This window comes from Populus euphratica, unplaced genomic scaffold (assembly GCF_000495115.2).
Source record: "Populus euphratica unplaced genomic scaffold, PopEup_1.0 scaffold255.1, whole genome shotgun sequence".
In the NCBI taxonomy this organism is placed as follows: domain Eukaryota; kingdom Viridiplantae; phylum Streptophyta; class Magnoliopsida; order Malpighiales; family Salicaceae; genus Populus; species Populus euphratica.
Genome location: NW_011500141.1, coordinates 96,690 through 110,995, shown reverse-complemented (window position 1 = coordinate 110,995; position 14,306 = coordinate 96,690). Strand labels below are relative to the sequence as shown.

Sequence of the window (14,306 nt, the reverse complement as noted above, 5' to 3'; positions counted from 1 at the left end):
ATTTTAAATCATTAATCAATGTCATAGATTTATGGATCAAATCACGTAACAAGTGAATAATAATTATAAAATAAATTCAATTCAAGTATGGTCAAATCATGTAACCGGTGAATAACTTGATTGGGTGAACATTTGATATTGCATTTCTTGTTTTAGAAGTATTTTTATTTCGAGAAAATATTAAATTAATGTTTTTTTAATAATTTTACTACATTAATATAAAAAATTATTATTTTTACATATTTTTAAATAATAAATATTTTTAAAAAACATGTTACGTGGAATATCAAAATAATCTTGAATCAACTTCTCATGGAAGAAGTAAAACAAATTGCCGCTGCTCCCAAAATTCGGTTTTTAATACACTACAAAACCCACCATGCATCGAAAGGGTGAAGTCTGGGGCATTGACACAAGCTTAGGTGGCCATGGGGAATCCAAGTGGCCAAAGGTCAAGCTTCTAATTTTTTTTTAAAAAATTATTTGAAAATATATTAAAATAATATTTTTTAATTTTTAAAATTGTTATATTAAAATAATCTAAAAATATAATTATTTTTTTTAATTCATAACATCCAATTTTAAACACAAGAAAAACAATACAATTTAAAGTAATTTTTTACTTAGAAATATATTAAAATAAATAAAATTTATGTTTTAAAAATTATTATTAATATTAATACATTAAAATAATATAAAAACACAAAAAAATAATATTTTAAACAAAAAAATAATTAAAAAAAAATACATGGTACAAAAACACACCAAAAACATGCAGTTTCAACAGCAAATGAAAACACAAACAGCCCATAATATGAAAAAAAGCACGTCATTGCCTTGGTGAGAAAGAGAAATATTATGAAAGAGGTTTATAGATGGTGAAAGCTTAGAAGACAAAATGGTGTTCATACCACCAGGCTTCCATCCATGCGTGCAACTATAGGAAGGCGAGCGTGTCTTTTAGCAGTAAAAGTCGATCAAATCCAGGAAATATTGTTAGCATCTCATGGTTTCACAAAAGATCCACTTAGACGTTTTTCTTTTTTTTCTATCTATGAGTAGAGTCTACATCCATTTCTGCTACCATAGGGTGGCAAATAACCTACATTCAGCAACCAAAGAAAGATGGAAAGCTAGAGCAACCTTCAGCATCCGCAAAGGAAAGCTCCAACTTCAAACACTCCACGAGGGAAAACTAGATGCTCGCAATAATCTTAGTACTTCAGAGGTGACTGTTGGGTTGGCAACAATCCAAAGCGCTTCTTCAAAAGAACTCTTTGCCTTGAGTATTTGTCATCGGGGGAGAAGCGAGCTGCAATTTGAAAATGGAAAAGCTCACTAACAAGTGAAATTTGTATACAATGTACTAGCTAAATAGAGATAGGAGAGGGTTATCCAGAAGTGATGATCAAGCTCAATATATGTACAGTCTTTTTGTCTGTAAAATTCTAGAATAAAGCATATAGGCAGGCCATAACAGTTCACATTCGTGAGGCAATACAGAAAAGTCACTGCATGCATCTTTGAACCAATTTATCTAGTCACCACTCAGCCGGACGCATTGATCAAATCCAAAATCATTTGATACATGCAAACACAAACCTTTAAAGAAATTTTATCAGGACTAAAACCAGTTGTGACATTGTAAAAATAATTTGACTTGCAAAAACAATAGTAGATGTGAATTTGGGAAACGATTTCCAAAGCAGCACATCTGAAAATGTGACTTCGAATAACACAAAGCAATTAGCCCTGAGAGCTTCTTCCAGTTACATAACGTTTACATTTTTACCTCTGGTATTATTGAAATGTAGAATTCATAAAACAGAGAGTACTACTGTTTTAAATTAAAAAAAAATAGAAAGAAAGAAAGAAATACCCATGCCTAGAATATGCAGAAATGAGGAAACAAGGGATGAAAACAAATGACCACCACCACCTAGACAAACATCCATTTGTGAAATTGACACAAATTTATTACCTGGGTGAGCAGATTCAGTAGGCAACCCCAATGGTGATTCTTTCTGCACAAAAGAAAAGGCAACTCAACAAAAATACAAGAAACAACAGGAGAAAATAAAGACTATAACTTCAGAAGTCCACACATGATTTTCGCAAAGATCCAATATAATGGAAGCCAGCGTTGGCAGAAACGCAAGCCGCCACCCTATTACTAACTAGGCAACAAAAGGGGAGAAAAAGGAAGAAATTTTCTCAAAATTTCACCTAACAGTATCACAAGCAGCAGGCTTCAAACAACGAACACCAAGTTCCATTACTTTCCAATACAAAAAACGTAAAACTTAAGAATACATAAAATTTCCAAAGATATAGACTTCCAGTTTAACCCTTCAGTCTTGCTTATTTCACTATTTAAACCACTAAGAATTTCATACCTTGGTGGTGTAGACTTTGTCACCATTATCGTTTATATAAAACTGAAGATACATTGTAGCAACTCCTGAACAACAAAGTCAAAATCACAACGTGTTCAGATTTACAAAAATCCACAAAACATAATTTAAACTTGAAACAAAAATTTCCCAAGAAAATAAAACCCATTGCAGAGTCAAAACTAGAGAACCCATGTCATGACCATACCTCTCTCGGCTCTTCCTGCAAGGGTTTAGAAACAGCCTCCTAGCTTCGAAAGAGATGATTGTTAAAAGAGAGGGACGAGGTTTTCTGACCTTATTATATAAAGTCACAGCCCAGGCCCATATCAGTTGGACAGTTGGGCTTATCCAATCAGGCCGGCAAAGCTTTTACGCGTAAAGCTATTAATACGGAGACAAAGGGCAAATCAGTAATAACGCTTCGAATTAAGGGTCCAGCAACCTTTCAAAGCTTAAAATCTCTCAGCATTTCGCCTAAAAACTAATATAAAAAACTCCGTCAATACCAAAGCAACAACGGCGAAAATGTCGTTCGAGGAAGACGACGAGTCGTTCGAGCACACCCTCCTGGTGGTTCGCGAGGTTTCCGTTTACAAAATACCCCCTCGTTCCACTGCCGGAGGCTACAAATGCGGAGAATGGTTACAATCCGACAAGATCTGGTCTGGAAGGCTTCGAGTTGTGTCCTGCAAAGAACGGTGCGAGATCCGATTAGAAGATCCGAACTCTGGTGAGCTATTTGCTGCTTGTTTCTTTAACCCTGGACAGCGCGAGAACTCCGTCGAGACAGTCCTCGACTCGTCCCGGTATTTCGTACTTAAAATCGAGGACGGGAGAGGTAAGCACGCGTTTGTTGGTCTAGGGTTTACAGAGAGAAATGAAGCGTTTGATTTTAATGTGGCGTTATCGGATCACGAGAAGTACGTGAGACGAGAAAATGAGAAAGAGAGTGGCGAAACGAGTGAGAGTGATGCTCATATTGATATTCATCCTGCCGTTAATCAAAGATTAAAGGTAATTAACAAAAAAAAGTTGATCTTTTTATTTTTAATTTTTCTATAATGCTTGAATTGTGATGATTGTGGTTTGATTTTTTTGGTAGATTAGTGGCATTTTAGTTAGGTTAGTTAGGGGTGATTATTGAATTGTTATGTTTGTTTTATGGGATTAAAGATCCATAGTTTTGGATTATAGGAAGGGGAGACTATAAGAATCAATGTGAAGCCTAAGCCATCTGCTGGAGCTGGAATGCTATCAGCTGCAGGGCTGTCTGGAGGGGTTTCAACAACTGGAAAGCCTAAACCTTTAGCAATTGCACCGCCACCAACTGGAGTGGGGAAACTAAGGTCTCCGCTTCCACCACCACCCAATGATCCAGCTGCTTCTCGAATGACGGCAGGGAATCATGGTGGAATTGGTCTTAAAGTACCACCCAAGGAATCTACTCGATGGTCTACTGATTCATTATCAGATTTGTCTCCGCTTGAGGTATGTCTGCTTTCCGAATATCCTGTTTGTGTTCTTGAAGATTGCGTTATGTATTTGAAATGCTACGCTAGCTAATGTTGATCAATGAGTTCTTTAGAAATGTGAAAACATGACAGTTGTTCTGAAGATCTGTGTTTGATAAGGTCCTGGACTTATGTTCCCCTGTTGATTATCGGTACTGTGATATGTGAATAAACTTTTCTGAACTGTAGCCAGGATAGTAAGGTCATAATAATAAACTGATTACAAGTTACTTTCTGAGATCCTGGTGGACTCTTAAATGAAATGAGGCAAATCTACTTCTACTTAACTACATTTGTCGTTTTTCCCCGTTCTGAGCATGTGAGAACGCAAATACCACAATGCATCCAATCTCTGTTAAGCACTTCAATTAAATGTACACTGTCTTCGTCAGTTGATGCACATACGTTATATAGTTCCTTTGCTGTTCTGCATCTGCAGAGAAATCTTCCTTCAACAACATCAGGATCAACCAAGACAACTGCATCAGGATGGGCTGCTTTCTGATTGTGTTGGAGGTTTGTTGAGCATGATAAAGGCATTCGTTTTATGTGTTTTTTTGTAAAAGCTGAAAAAATGAACGACGAAATTGAGAAATGTCAGCAAGCAGGAGCTACCAAATACCATCATGTGTGCAAAATAATGTTATATGAAATGTATCAAATGCTTCTCTTCTTCATACATGGATTGAGTTCTTATTTCTACATAATAGAGAAAAGTTTTGTGTCTCTATCGTTCTGGCTGTCTGATGTGTACTGACGACCAAATATGGTTCATCTGTCTTTTTTCTTCCCCTGAGCTACTGCACATGTTTCGCACAGTAGTCCTCGGCAGCTAGACGTATCAATCAAAACCTTAAACGCTGCTAAGTGCTAAGAAATATGAGGATTTAGGAGAGGTCAGATGGAGGAGCAAGTTTGGAATTTAAGTAGGCTTCCGAAACTTCCTTGCCAATTTTAAGTTGCACGTTTCTCCAGCCCCATTCATATCATCAAACCTCAAATCATTAACTTGGTTTTTTAGTTTTTTGAGAGACCGAGTAGATTGACTAGTTGCATAGGGTTTAAATATATTTTTTTAATGATCTATGATGGTATAAGTTCGCTTGACACATGCAATTTAGGAAGTTTAATTACACAAGGTTTTCTTTTTATCAGCAAGCTCATCTTAGAATGTTTTCCTTTTTTTTTTTTTTGTTGTCTTTTCAGATAAGTTCACTTGTTTATGTACCATCTAAATTATCTTCTAAAATCTTAAAATACTGAATTTTATTTTATAAGAAAAGCCCCTGGAAGTTGTAGAAAAAATTATTTTGCTTAAATAATTAAAATATATAGCTTGAAAATATCAGACTATAGATTCTCAAATATATTAAGAAAAAAACAATTTGGTGCCTAAAAAATATAGATCTAAAAACCCAAAAAGAATTATTTTATGGAAGTATAAGAGTCGTTAACTGGAGAGTTTAGCTTAGACTCCATGTCACTTTATAAAAGTGATGAACAGCCGACTGTGAAACTCTAAGAAGCATGTATTAAGGTTTTGTTTGTTTGTAGAAATTTTTTTTTTAAAAAAAATAAATTTAAAAGAAAATAAATTTTTGAAAAGTGAATTATAGAAAAAATAAATTCTTGAAAAGTAAATTATTTTACGATATTTAGTAGTGTTATGGAAAATGAATTATAAAATATTTCCTAGTGTTGTTAGTAGTGTTATGGAAAATGAATTATAAAATATTTCTGAGTTATGTTATGGAAAATGAACTGGAAAATAATTTATTAATGTTTTATTTTTTTTCAAGTTTATTAAAATAATGAGAAATAAATTTTATAAATTAATAAATTGAATAATAATGAAATTGCAAAAAAAATTCATAAATTATCTCAAATAAAATAAATAATAATCAAAATAATAAAGATTAAATCTAAAAAAAAATAAAGAAATTAAAATAATAATAATTAACATTTTATAAAGTATTTCAAATAAAATAAGTAACAATCAAAAGAATGAAGGCCAAATTTAATAGATAAAAAATTTTAATAAAAAAAATAATAGGAGAAAGCAAATAACAATTATAAAAATGAGGATCAAAGTTAATATAAAAATTAAAATTGAAAAATAAATATTCAAAACAAAATATATATAGCAATCAAAAGTTTGAGGATCAAATTTGATATAATCAGCAAATAATGAAATTTCTAAATTTTTCAGGAAAACACTTTCCTGAAAACCAAGCCAAATTTTCCTTTGATTGAAAAATATTTTCCGTTTATCAACTTTTCTAACAACAAACAAACATAAGAAAATTTAAAAAGTGATTTCCCCGAAATCACTTTCTGAAAAACAAACACAAGAAAGTTTGGAAAGTATTTTCCCGGAGACCACTTTTCGGAAAACAAACACAGCTAAAAAGAAAAATATTTTTCTAAAAACCAAGTCAAATTTTTTTTTAACTGAAAAATATTTTTCGGTGACCAAAAAATGTTTTCCATTAACTAAAAAGTGTTTTCCGTTAACCAAAAAATATTTTTTGTTTACCAATTTTTTTAATGACAAATAAATACAAAAAAATTTTAAAAATAATTTCTCAAAAACTATTTTTCAGAACAAACATATCCTAAGACTCTACATATTCATAAAGTTAAGACTCTACATGATCATAAAGTTAAAAGGAGGAGGAGAAATATACTTCCTTCTAGTTAAAAAATGATAGCTGCAATTTTTCATAACTTCGTCTTTCAATTAGAGAATAATACTGGTTGCATTTGAATTTGTGAGAAAATTAATAACTTAATATGTTAAGAGGAAGATTATAAGAAAATTACAAGGAAATAACTTTTTTCCTGAAAGAAGATTTAAAGATAAACTCAACAAAGAAGATATATTGCAATAGTAATTTTCTTGTTAAATTATGTTTGATTTGAGATTAAAAGCTAGAGGTTGAATATTACTGTGTTTGTCTCTGAGATTAATGTTACTTGACACACAACTTTTATATATATATATATATATATATATGACCATAATCAGTGGGTCCCTACCAACTGCCAAGCATTCTTCACCCGCACGCTTCAGCCATATTTGCAGGATTTCCAATGATTCCTTCCCCGTATTGATTTGTTTCCTGTGTTGTCTTGATCAGTAATCCAGGACCATTAGATGGGCTGGGCTCGTATTATTGAGAATTGTTTATTTTCAGTCAATTATAATTATTTTTTAAAAGTGTTTTATTTAAAAATATATTAAAATAATATTTTTTATTATTTTTTAATTTTATTTTTAACTAAATTTCGAAAAAAAATCATTTTCACACAGCAAAAACAAACACAAACGGTGACTGAAACCACTGCTTGGTGGCTTTCAGTTGCACTCTGAATAGAGATGAAGAGGTAAAGGCAAAAACCTGAGGAGAGCAGTGTTATACGCCTGGCTAGCAAGATAACCTTTTGACATGGGACTCGGCTCAAGGCTTGAATTAACTCAGGGTCAACCCATCCAGCAAGCCACTTGATTTTGTCCAAAGCTTATGGTTGAGATCGTCATAAATTTGATTGTATTCCTCGGTGAACAGTCAAGCTTGATTGCCCCTCTCGAAGTACCATGCATTCACTGCACAAACTACTAACAACGCTGTTCAAGAAAAACCAAGTCACCGACCCTGCTGCTTATCAGCCTAGTTAGCACAATAAGGTTCGTTAAAAAATGCAAATAGAATCAGCATCATCAAGGCAACAGGCCGTCCATTGAATAATTCTCGGAGACGGGGGGGGCGTTATTTGTTCTGCAAGACTCTGACTGCCCTTTCATCTCCACATAAAAATGATTTGCATGTAGATAAATGAGTGCTTCTACCATACAGCAGGAACAACACCGAAAAATTTGGACCGTGAAACCTTCTTTTATGATACCCGTTGCTGGATCAGACTGACCATGATCGAGATCTTAAATTCCTACTATTTTCACCTGTAAATGGGATATATTACAATGATTGTTGCACTGTACGGAGAATCGCTTTACTTTTGGTTTGGTTTCGATATTATAGAAAACGCCCCATGAATTGACAGAAGCAAAAAATAAAAAGGGGATTTATGATATCCTTTGTTCTACAAAAAATAGCTGTCATCTGCAAAAATGGAGGAAGCCCAGAACAGAAACTATAACTCACTTGGCTGGGAAATTATTGCTATTGATATTCGGGTTTAAGAACCCATTGTTTTCCATTAGCGTCTTCCCTCAGTGAAGCTATTTCCTTCAGAAGATTCTTGAATAAGGGCAGGTCCTTCGATGGTATCCTGTCTTTGAAGTGCTGGACTATGCTTGATGAATCAGAACTTCCACCTCGTCTTTGTATAAATGTACAGATCTGGCGAATCAAAGTTTCAGGCTGGACACTGGATAAAGTTTGAGGTGGCCTAGATGCTCCACTATTTTCAGACATTGCACTGGTACCAGAACTTGATGCAAATCCAAACTGCTGGTCAAGCCCGGCACCAACTGCTCTTTCTTGATTTCCCCGAATTCTGGCAAGAAGTTCTGCCGAGGATAATGCTTTTCCTGCAGAAGTCCCAGCTGCTATGCCTTTTAGGTTGCTTGTTTTATTGCTGGATGATGAATCAGAAGATTTGATCAGCTGGGAGTTCACAGTTGATCCAAATTTTTGATGAACTGATGATGGTGCACCAGCAGTCCCTGATTTGCCTGTCCATGTTGGGACAGATATACTATCACGACTACGGAGCATTCGAGACTGGCGTAATGCTTCTGCTGCTCTTTGTGCAACTTGAGAAGCTTGTTCCTCAAGCCTCATCTTCTCTCCATCATGTGCATTCATAATAACATCATGGTTCACGGCACTCTGAAGGAAATGATGAAGATCAAAACAAAGCGAGGGAAAACAAAATGAATGCATGTTACACAAAGGCTATCTTAGTTTCAATAGGCATAATGCAGTCTAATATACTGCTTATCCACAAATAATTACTGAACATGACTCATTTACATGTTATACGAACATTCTCATCTACACATTCCAGCCAAGCATAGCGCTGATTTTAGCAAAAGCAAGGCATACAAAGTGTAGAAAAGGTCACTCGAAACACAATTGTATTGATTAATATCATTGGATAAAGTTATCACGGAGAAATAGCTGGAAACTTACATGTATCCCATTGGCATCAAAAAGACTCTTCAAGATATTTGTTTCTTCATCTACTTCACCATCACTACAATCAGCTTTTTCTTTCTCTTCCCTCCTCAAAGCTCTGATCTCAGAGTTGTTTTCATTGTCAACTATGGTATCGTCAGCATGTTGTGCAATGGCTTTGTTTTTTTTGCGCTTCTTCAGCTTTTCTTTCTTTGTACCAACAACATTCACATCTTCAGATAACTGACTGAAAATGTTAGATGTTTCAGTTGACCCACCCTCTCCATCATCATTCAGCGTGAAAAGATCCTTCATATCTCGAGCTCTAAAGAACCTTCTCTGCTGTGGGTTCTTCAATATCTTATTAGTAAGAAAATGCTTATAAATTTGCCGGTGATATACCTTCTCCTCAATAGTTCCACGTGTGATCAGTCTATATACAGTGACATCCTTTTTCTGGCCAATACGCCAAGCACGTTCCCTGGCCTATTAAAATCAATAATCACCCCCGGTATAAAGATATGTGGATCAATGGAAAAGCGGAATCTCAAATTCAATTCCCACAGTTGATCAAAATAACCTTAGTTATGGAACAAAATTTACAGAAACTTAAATAAATATCATGGTTATATCATAAGCATCAATACTATTACAATTTAAATGGTTTCTTGAATAGGATACTCTCAGAAAGAATGCTAAGGTTATCATAATTAACAATGGAGCAGGCTAGCTACAAATTATATGATGCATCTTAAATAACTACATACCTAAAACCAAAAATTAACCACAAATACCTGCATGTCAGTTGAGGGGTTCCAATCAGGATCAAAGATAATCACCCTGTTTGCACCAGTTAGATTTGTCCCTAATCCTCCAACTTTTGTAGTTAGAATGAATATAAAAACATCACCTGAGTTGTTAAATTCATCTATTATGGACATCCTCAGTTTTATAGGAGTTGAACCGTCCATTCTTCGGTAATTATAACCACCAGAATTCAAAAAATTCTCAAAAATATCCAGCATTTGCTGAGTTTGAGTGAACAGAAGAACACGGTGACCCTGCTCCTGCCACACCTTGAGCACTTGGGCTACAACTTTCATTTTTCCACTGCGCTCAGGATTCCCATAGTCTGGATTATGATAGGAATGCTCTCTCTCAAGCAGATCAGGATGGTTACATATCTTACGCATCACATCTATTCCATACAGAGAATTTCTACTTCCATCCAGTATATTTTCCACCTCAGTGCTTGCGAGAAACGCTCTATACACAGATCTTTGCTCTGAAGTAAGACTACAGAAGAGGACATTTTCAGTTTTTTTGGGAAGATGTGCATTGACATCCATCTTCATACGCCGGAGAAGATAAGGCATGATCAAGTCACGCAGCACCACAGCACACCTGCAACAACAGAGAATTAGGATCAAGAAGTGATTAGCTGTTGCAGAAAATTTAGATTTTTCACTTCAGAAATGGGACAATTTACAAATTTGATAAAGAAAATCTGTGAATTTCATGAAAACTCAGAACCACCTACAAGATTTAAGAAATATAACAATGTGCACCTGTAAGCTGTAGATACTTGTAGAGGTGAAGCATTGGCATAACCACCAACAGAGATTGGAACAGCAAATTCTGCCTCAAATACGGGCAAGACCCCCAACTTTCCAGGAAAAACAAAATCAAACAAAGACCACAATTCAGTCAATTTGTTTTGAATTGGTGCGCCTGTCATTATAATGCGATGAACCGTCTGAAGCTGTTTGCAAACCAGGGTAATTTCAGCATTTGGATTCCGAATACGGTGCCCTTCATCCAGAACTGCATAGCCCCATTCAAAGTCAAGTAATTTTTCTCCTAGCAAGCGTAATTGTTCATAAGTGGTAATAAGCAACCCAGAATCAGATTCAAAAACTCTATTTATCAAGGAATCCCATTTGTTGGCCTTTCTACATGAAATACTTCCTTCATAATCACTGTCAAGTGAATCTTCAGGCTCACAGTCACTTTCATAAGACCGGGCTCGCTTCTTCTTTAAAGGATACCTGCAAGAAACATCCTGAGCAGAATCATGTAGTAGCTCCACATGAAATCTAGGGTACCACTTTCGTGCTTCCCTTTTCCATTGTCTCAAGAGTGTGACAGGGCAAACAACAATACTTGGTTTGTACATGTTACTGAAATGCAATGCCCCAAGAAAAGATAAGACCTGGATGGTCTTTCCAAGACCCATCTCATCTCCAATAATACCGCCTGCTCTTTGGCAATGCAATTCCCATAGCCACTGCACACCTACTTTCTGGTAATCAAAGAGTTTGCTGAAAATGGCTTCTGGGATTTTAAGACCACCTTCAAGTGTTATGAAAGGAGAGTCATTATCATAACCATCATCAACGTCTTCTTCAGAGATGGATGTAACCAAGTTTCTCCCAGAATCTTCTGCAGAATAACCAAAAAAAATCTACTGTGAATAAAAGCATTAAAGAAGATAACCCTATGCATAATGGAGTAAGCTGATGCATGCTTTGACAGGAAATTTTCATTTTAGAGATGCTCTGTCTGCTTGATGACAGCAAGTAACCAAGACATGAACAGTTGAAACAAACCAAACAATTACCACAGTTCAGAAACTGATGATGGCCATAGTTAACGCCTTAAGAAAGGAAAATAGAGTACATACCACTTTCACCCATATCTTCCCAAGAAGCACTCTTTCTCCATTTCTTTCCAGGCAAAGGCCGTTTCCTTTTCCTTTCTGAACCCTTCCTTTTCTCTGTATCTCTTTCTGGGGACTGACAAGCTTTCAAAGGTGTTTTCAGCCTCTGAAAAGGACGAGTTGGTGCATCAAGCTTTGGCAGATCTTCTGAATCAAGAAGTTTAGTTGTGGGACGAGCTTTTGCAGCCTCTAACATAGAATGAGCAGCTCTGACAACACTATCGGAATCAAGACCATCAGTCTTGTCTTCTTCATTAGACTCATTTTTCCCACGTGATGACCCTGGTTGCTGAAGACGACGTTCAAAGCCCTTAAGCTGATGAAAAGGAGTTAATATTCCTTTCCTCACCAATTCATCCCTTTCCTAAGACATAAATAGCAGAAAGTTAGCAGCCTTCATGGCTTTTATCATTGAACCATGAAAAAATCATTAATCCACTAGCAGGATCTTATCCTACAGCAAATCTCAATGTGCAATTCATGGAAAGACAAACTATTTTTAACTCACTGTTTCAACAAATCCTGAAGATGCTCCATCCAACATCAAATCAAAATCAGCATCATCAGCGAATGAAACTGTTTTCTGTTGCTTTTCCTTGTTTTTCCCTGATTTCAGAACCTTTTTTGACTTTTTCTTCGGTCTTGGATCTTCCTTCACAAGGTTTGCTAACAGTTTATCATGTTCTACAGCTTTGGTAGCATCATCCTTGCGCAATTCCAAAAGCTCTTTCTCAAGTTTTACTTTAGTTCTCTTCAGACTTCTTAGCCGATCAGCTGCCAGGGCCTGTTGAAGAGAGAAGTCATCAGGAGACACCTGAACTCCACTTTCATCATCTCCATTGTCCATTTTCTTTGTTCCACCACCATCATCATAAGTCTGGTGTTCGCCACTCACAACACCTGTTACTTCTTCAACAGTTGATGCAACAGCATCTATTTCAAATTTTACAGCCCTCAATTTACTATAAAGTTTTGCTTGGTTCGTAGATGATGGATCAACGTTTTCCAACTTGTCAGGAGGTTCCTCCTCAGTGCTCCCTCCCTTATCTGCTTTGTTTCTTGCCTGCCATTCAGCAAACAACATTCCTCAATTTGAAAAACTTTGATAGTCACTATATAGTTTACAATATTATCCTCATTGCTAAAACAGAATAGAGAAACACGGAACAAGGTAGCCATTAAAACGTCCAGAGCTAAGACACGTCTGATTAAGTTCTCAAAGAAACTAAAACCAACACAATCTAAAACCTTCCTTATATCATATTTCCATACATTCCTTGCATTCCATAATCATCAATCATGAACACGATTAAACAGAACTTATGAAGAAGACAAGCAGACTAAGCACCACTCTATGAAAAACAAACAACCGAAGCTCATACCTCTTCTAAGACAACACGTTCAATATCTTCAGGATTCGCTGAGGTGACCCCCAAGCTACTAAGCAAAACGGAATCCTCATCTAACTTCATTGTTATAATTCACACAGCTCAAACACCATAACAGTATCAAAATGAGCCACCTGCCAACACAAACAAACACGATTTCCGCCATTAAAAAAAAAAAAAAAAACTGCGCGTATCCCTCTCTAAATACTATATCTTCAGCATACTCAAAAAACACAAAAAATAAATTCGGCAAGAAAAAGAATCAGTTAATAAACATACGATTCAATAAAAATAGTGCACTCTACTTCACTGCATTTTATTTCTATTGCAGTTATTCACTCCAGAATTCCTCCGATTACCGAAGAGGATTACTGAAATTTCAATATTCTTTCTTAAACATGTTTAATTAAGGAACTCGATGGCATACCTAATCTTTTTCTAGTCCCAGCTTGAATCTTTCTCTCGTTTTTTACCAATCAGAGAAAACCTAATTCTCGGTCTCTCTCTCTAGCTTCTTGCTATGGGTTTTCCGCTTTTGTTTCTCCTCTCTTATTTTTATTTTGTAATTTTAGACTAGTAAATGCCTTCTTTGACAAGAATAAACGAATTTCATTTCACAGTTGAAAAAAAAATGGAATGTATATTAAACCGGCGTCGTTGCGGGAAAGAGGAAAAAATGTTTTTCTTAATTTTTTGTAGGACGTGGCGGGTTGAAAACCCACCACGTGTAAGAAACTGGTGCATCCAACTTGACGGCCACCAAACCGATGGACTAGCTCGTGGCCGCGAAGTGAGCCATAACAGCAAGAGAAAGACGTGTATAATTATTATAATCACGACGACGACACACTCCACCCCCTACAACTACCTCCATTTGCAGAGAGCTAAAGGAAGGTAAAAATGGCGGAGAAAGCTTCTCAATCAGATGGAGGAGGAGAAAATGAGAAGGAAAACAGTATCAGTATATGCGGAATGCAATACGCATACCCAGGACAGCATCCACTCTTCTACGAATTCAATCTCAACATCTCTCCTGGATCTCGTTGCCTTCTCGTTGGCGCTAACGGATCTGGTAAATCAAAATTTGATCTCATTTATGCTAATTTTGAAGAATTCGTAGACTTAGCTTACTATTTCTTGTGGTGTAGGGA

At 35.7% G+C, this 14,306-nt stretch overlaps 4 protein-coding genes across 7 annotated transcripts in view; 2 read left to right on the top strand and 2 right to left on the bottom strand.

The window, feature by feature from the left end:
• Positions 1-854: 854 nt before the first annotated feature.
• Positions 855-2,709, bottom strand: NOP10 (nucleolar RNA-binding Nop10p family protein). Its single transcript, XM_011005733.1, has 4 exons — positions 2,602-2,709; positions 2,397-2,461; positions 1,982-2,024; positions 855-1,312 (listed from the first exon to the last, which is right to left on the bottom strand). Exons 2-4 carry the CDS (start codon positions 2,448-2,450, stop codon positions 1,215-1,217), a joined length of 195 nt encoding a protein of 64 aa, XP_011004035.1. The 5' UTR covers positions 2,451-2,461; positions 2,602-2,709; the 3' UTR covers positions 855-1,214.
• A 143-nt stretch (positions 2,710-2,852) lies between these two features.
• On the top strand, positions 2,853-4,636 carry LOC105110638 (uncharacterized protein At1g03900-like). Its single transcript, XM_011005732.1, has 3 exons — positions 2,853-3,410; positions 3,591-3,884; positions 4,347-4,636. Exons 1-3 carry the CDS (start codon positions 2,922-2,924, stop codon positions 4,410-4,412), a joined length of 849 nt encoding a protein of 282 aa, XP_011004034.1. The 5' UTR covers positions 2,853-2,921; the 3' UTR covers positions 4,413-4,636.
• A 2,667-nt stretch (positions 4,637-7,303) lies between these two features.
• Positions 7,304-13,765, bottom strand: CHR8 (chromatin remodeling 8). 4 transcript variants are annotated; one of them, XM_011005731.1, is made up of 9 exons: positions 13,583-13,765; positions 13,150-13,289; positions 12,276-12,830; positions 11,732-12,131; positions 10,617-11,490; positions 9,843-10,452; positions 9,064-9,534; positions 8,071-8,760; positions 7,304-7,535 (listed from the first exon to the last, which is right to left on the bottom strand). In XM_011005731.1, the coding sequence occupies exons 2-8, from the start codon at positions 13,237-13,239 to the stop codon at positions 8,089-8,091; spliced, it is 3,672 nt and encodes a 1,223-aa protein (XP_011004033.1). In that variant the 5' UTR covers positions 13,240-13,289; positions 13,583-13,765; the 3' UTR covers positions 7,304-7,535; positions 8,071-8,088. The 4 variants fall into 4 exon arrangements, with proteins under 4 accessions (XP_011004033.1, XP_011004032.1, XP_011004031.1 ...); XM_011005730.1 differs by lacking the exon at positions 7,304-7,535 and adding an exon at positions 7,548-7,868; XM_011005729.1 differs by lacking the exon at positions 7,304-7,535 and having other exon boundaries at positions 7,842-8,760; positions 13,435-13,765.
• Positions 13,766-13,964: 199 nt separating this feature from the next.
• Positions 13,965-14,306, top strand: part of LOC105110636 (ABC transporter I family member 19-like) — a 2,898-nt gene continuing 2,556 nt past the window's right edge. The window contains exon 1 of the mRNA XM_011005727.1: positions 13,965-14,227. Within this exon, the coding sequence (XP_011004029.1) occupies positions 14,056-14,227 (172 nt within the window). The 5' untranslated portion in view covers positions 13,965-14,055. The remainder of the gene's footprint in view (positions 14,228-14,306) is intronic.

Coding starts and splice junctions, on each gene's coding strand:
- NOP10 (XM_011005733.1), bottom strand. CDS start 2,450: ATGTATCTTCAGTTTTATATAAACGATAATGGTGACAAAGTCTACACC. Junction 2,025..2,396: donor ACAAAGTCTACACCACCAAG/GTATGAAATTCT, acceptor TCTTTTGTGCAG/AAAGAATCACCATTGGGGTT. Junction 1,313..1,981: donor TACTGAATCTGCTCACCCAG/GTAATAAATTTG, acceptor TTCAAATTGCAG/CTCGCTTCTCCCCCGATGAC.
- CHR8 (XM_011005731.1), bottom strand. CDS start 13,239: ATGAAGTTAGATGAGGATTCCGTTTTGCTTAGTAGCTTGGGGGTCACC. Junction 12,831..13,149: donor AACGTGTTGTCTTAGAAGAG/GTATGAGCTTCG, acceptor GCTGAATGGCAG/GCAAGAAACAAAGCAGATAA. Junction 12,132..12,275: donor CTTCAGGATTTGTTGAAACA/GTGAGTTAAAAA, acceptor TTTATGTCTTAG/GAAAGGGATGAATTGGTGAG.
- LOC105110638 (XM_011005732.1), top strand. CDS start 2,922: ATGTCGTTCGAGGAAGACGACGAGTCGTTCGAGCACACCCTCCTGGTG. Junction 3,411..3,590: donor CCGTTAATCAAAGATTAAAG/GTAATTAACAAA, acceptor TTTGGATTATAG/GAAGGGGAGACTATAAGAAT. Junction 3,885..4,346: donor CAGATTTGTCTCCGCTTGAG/GTATGTCTGCTT, acceptor CTGCATCTGCAG/AGAAATCTTCCTTCAACAAC.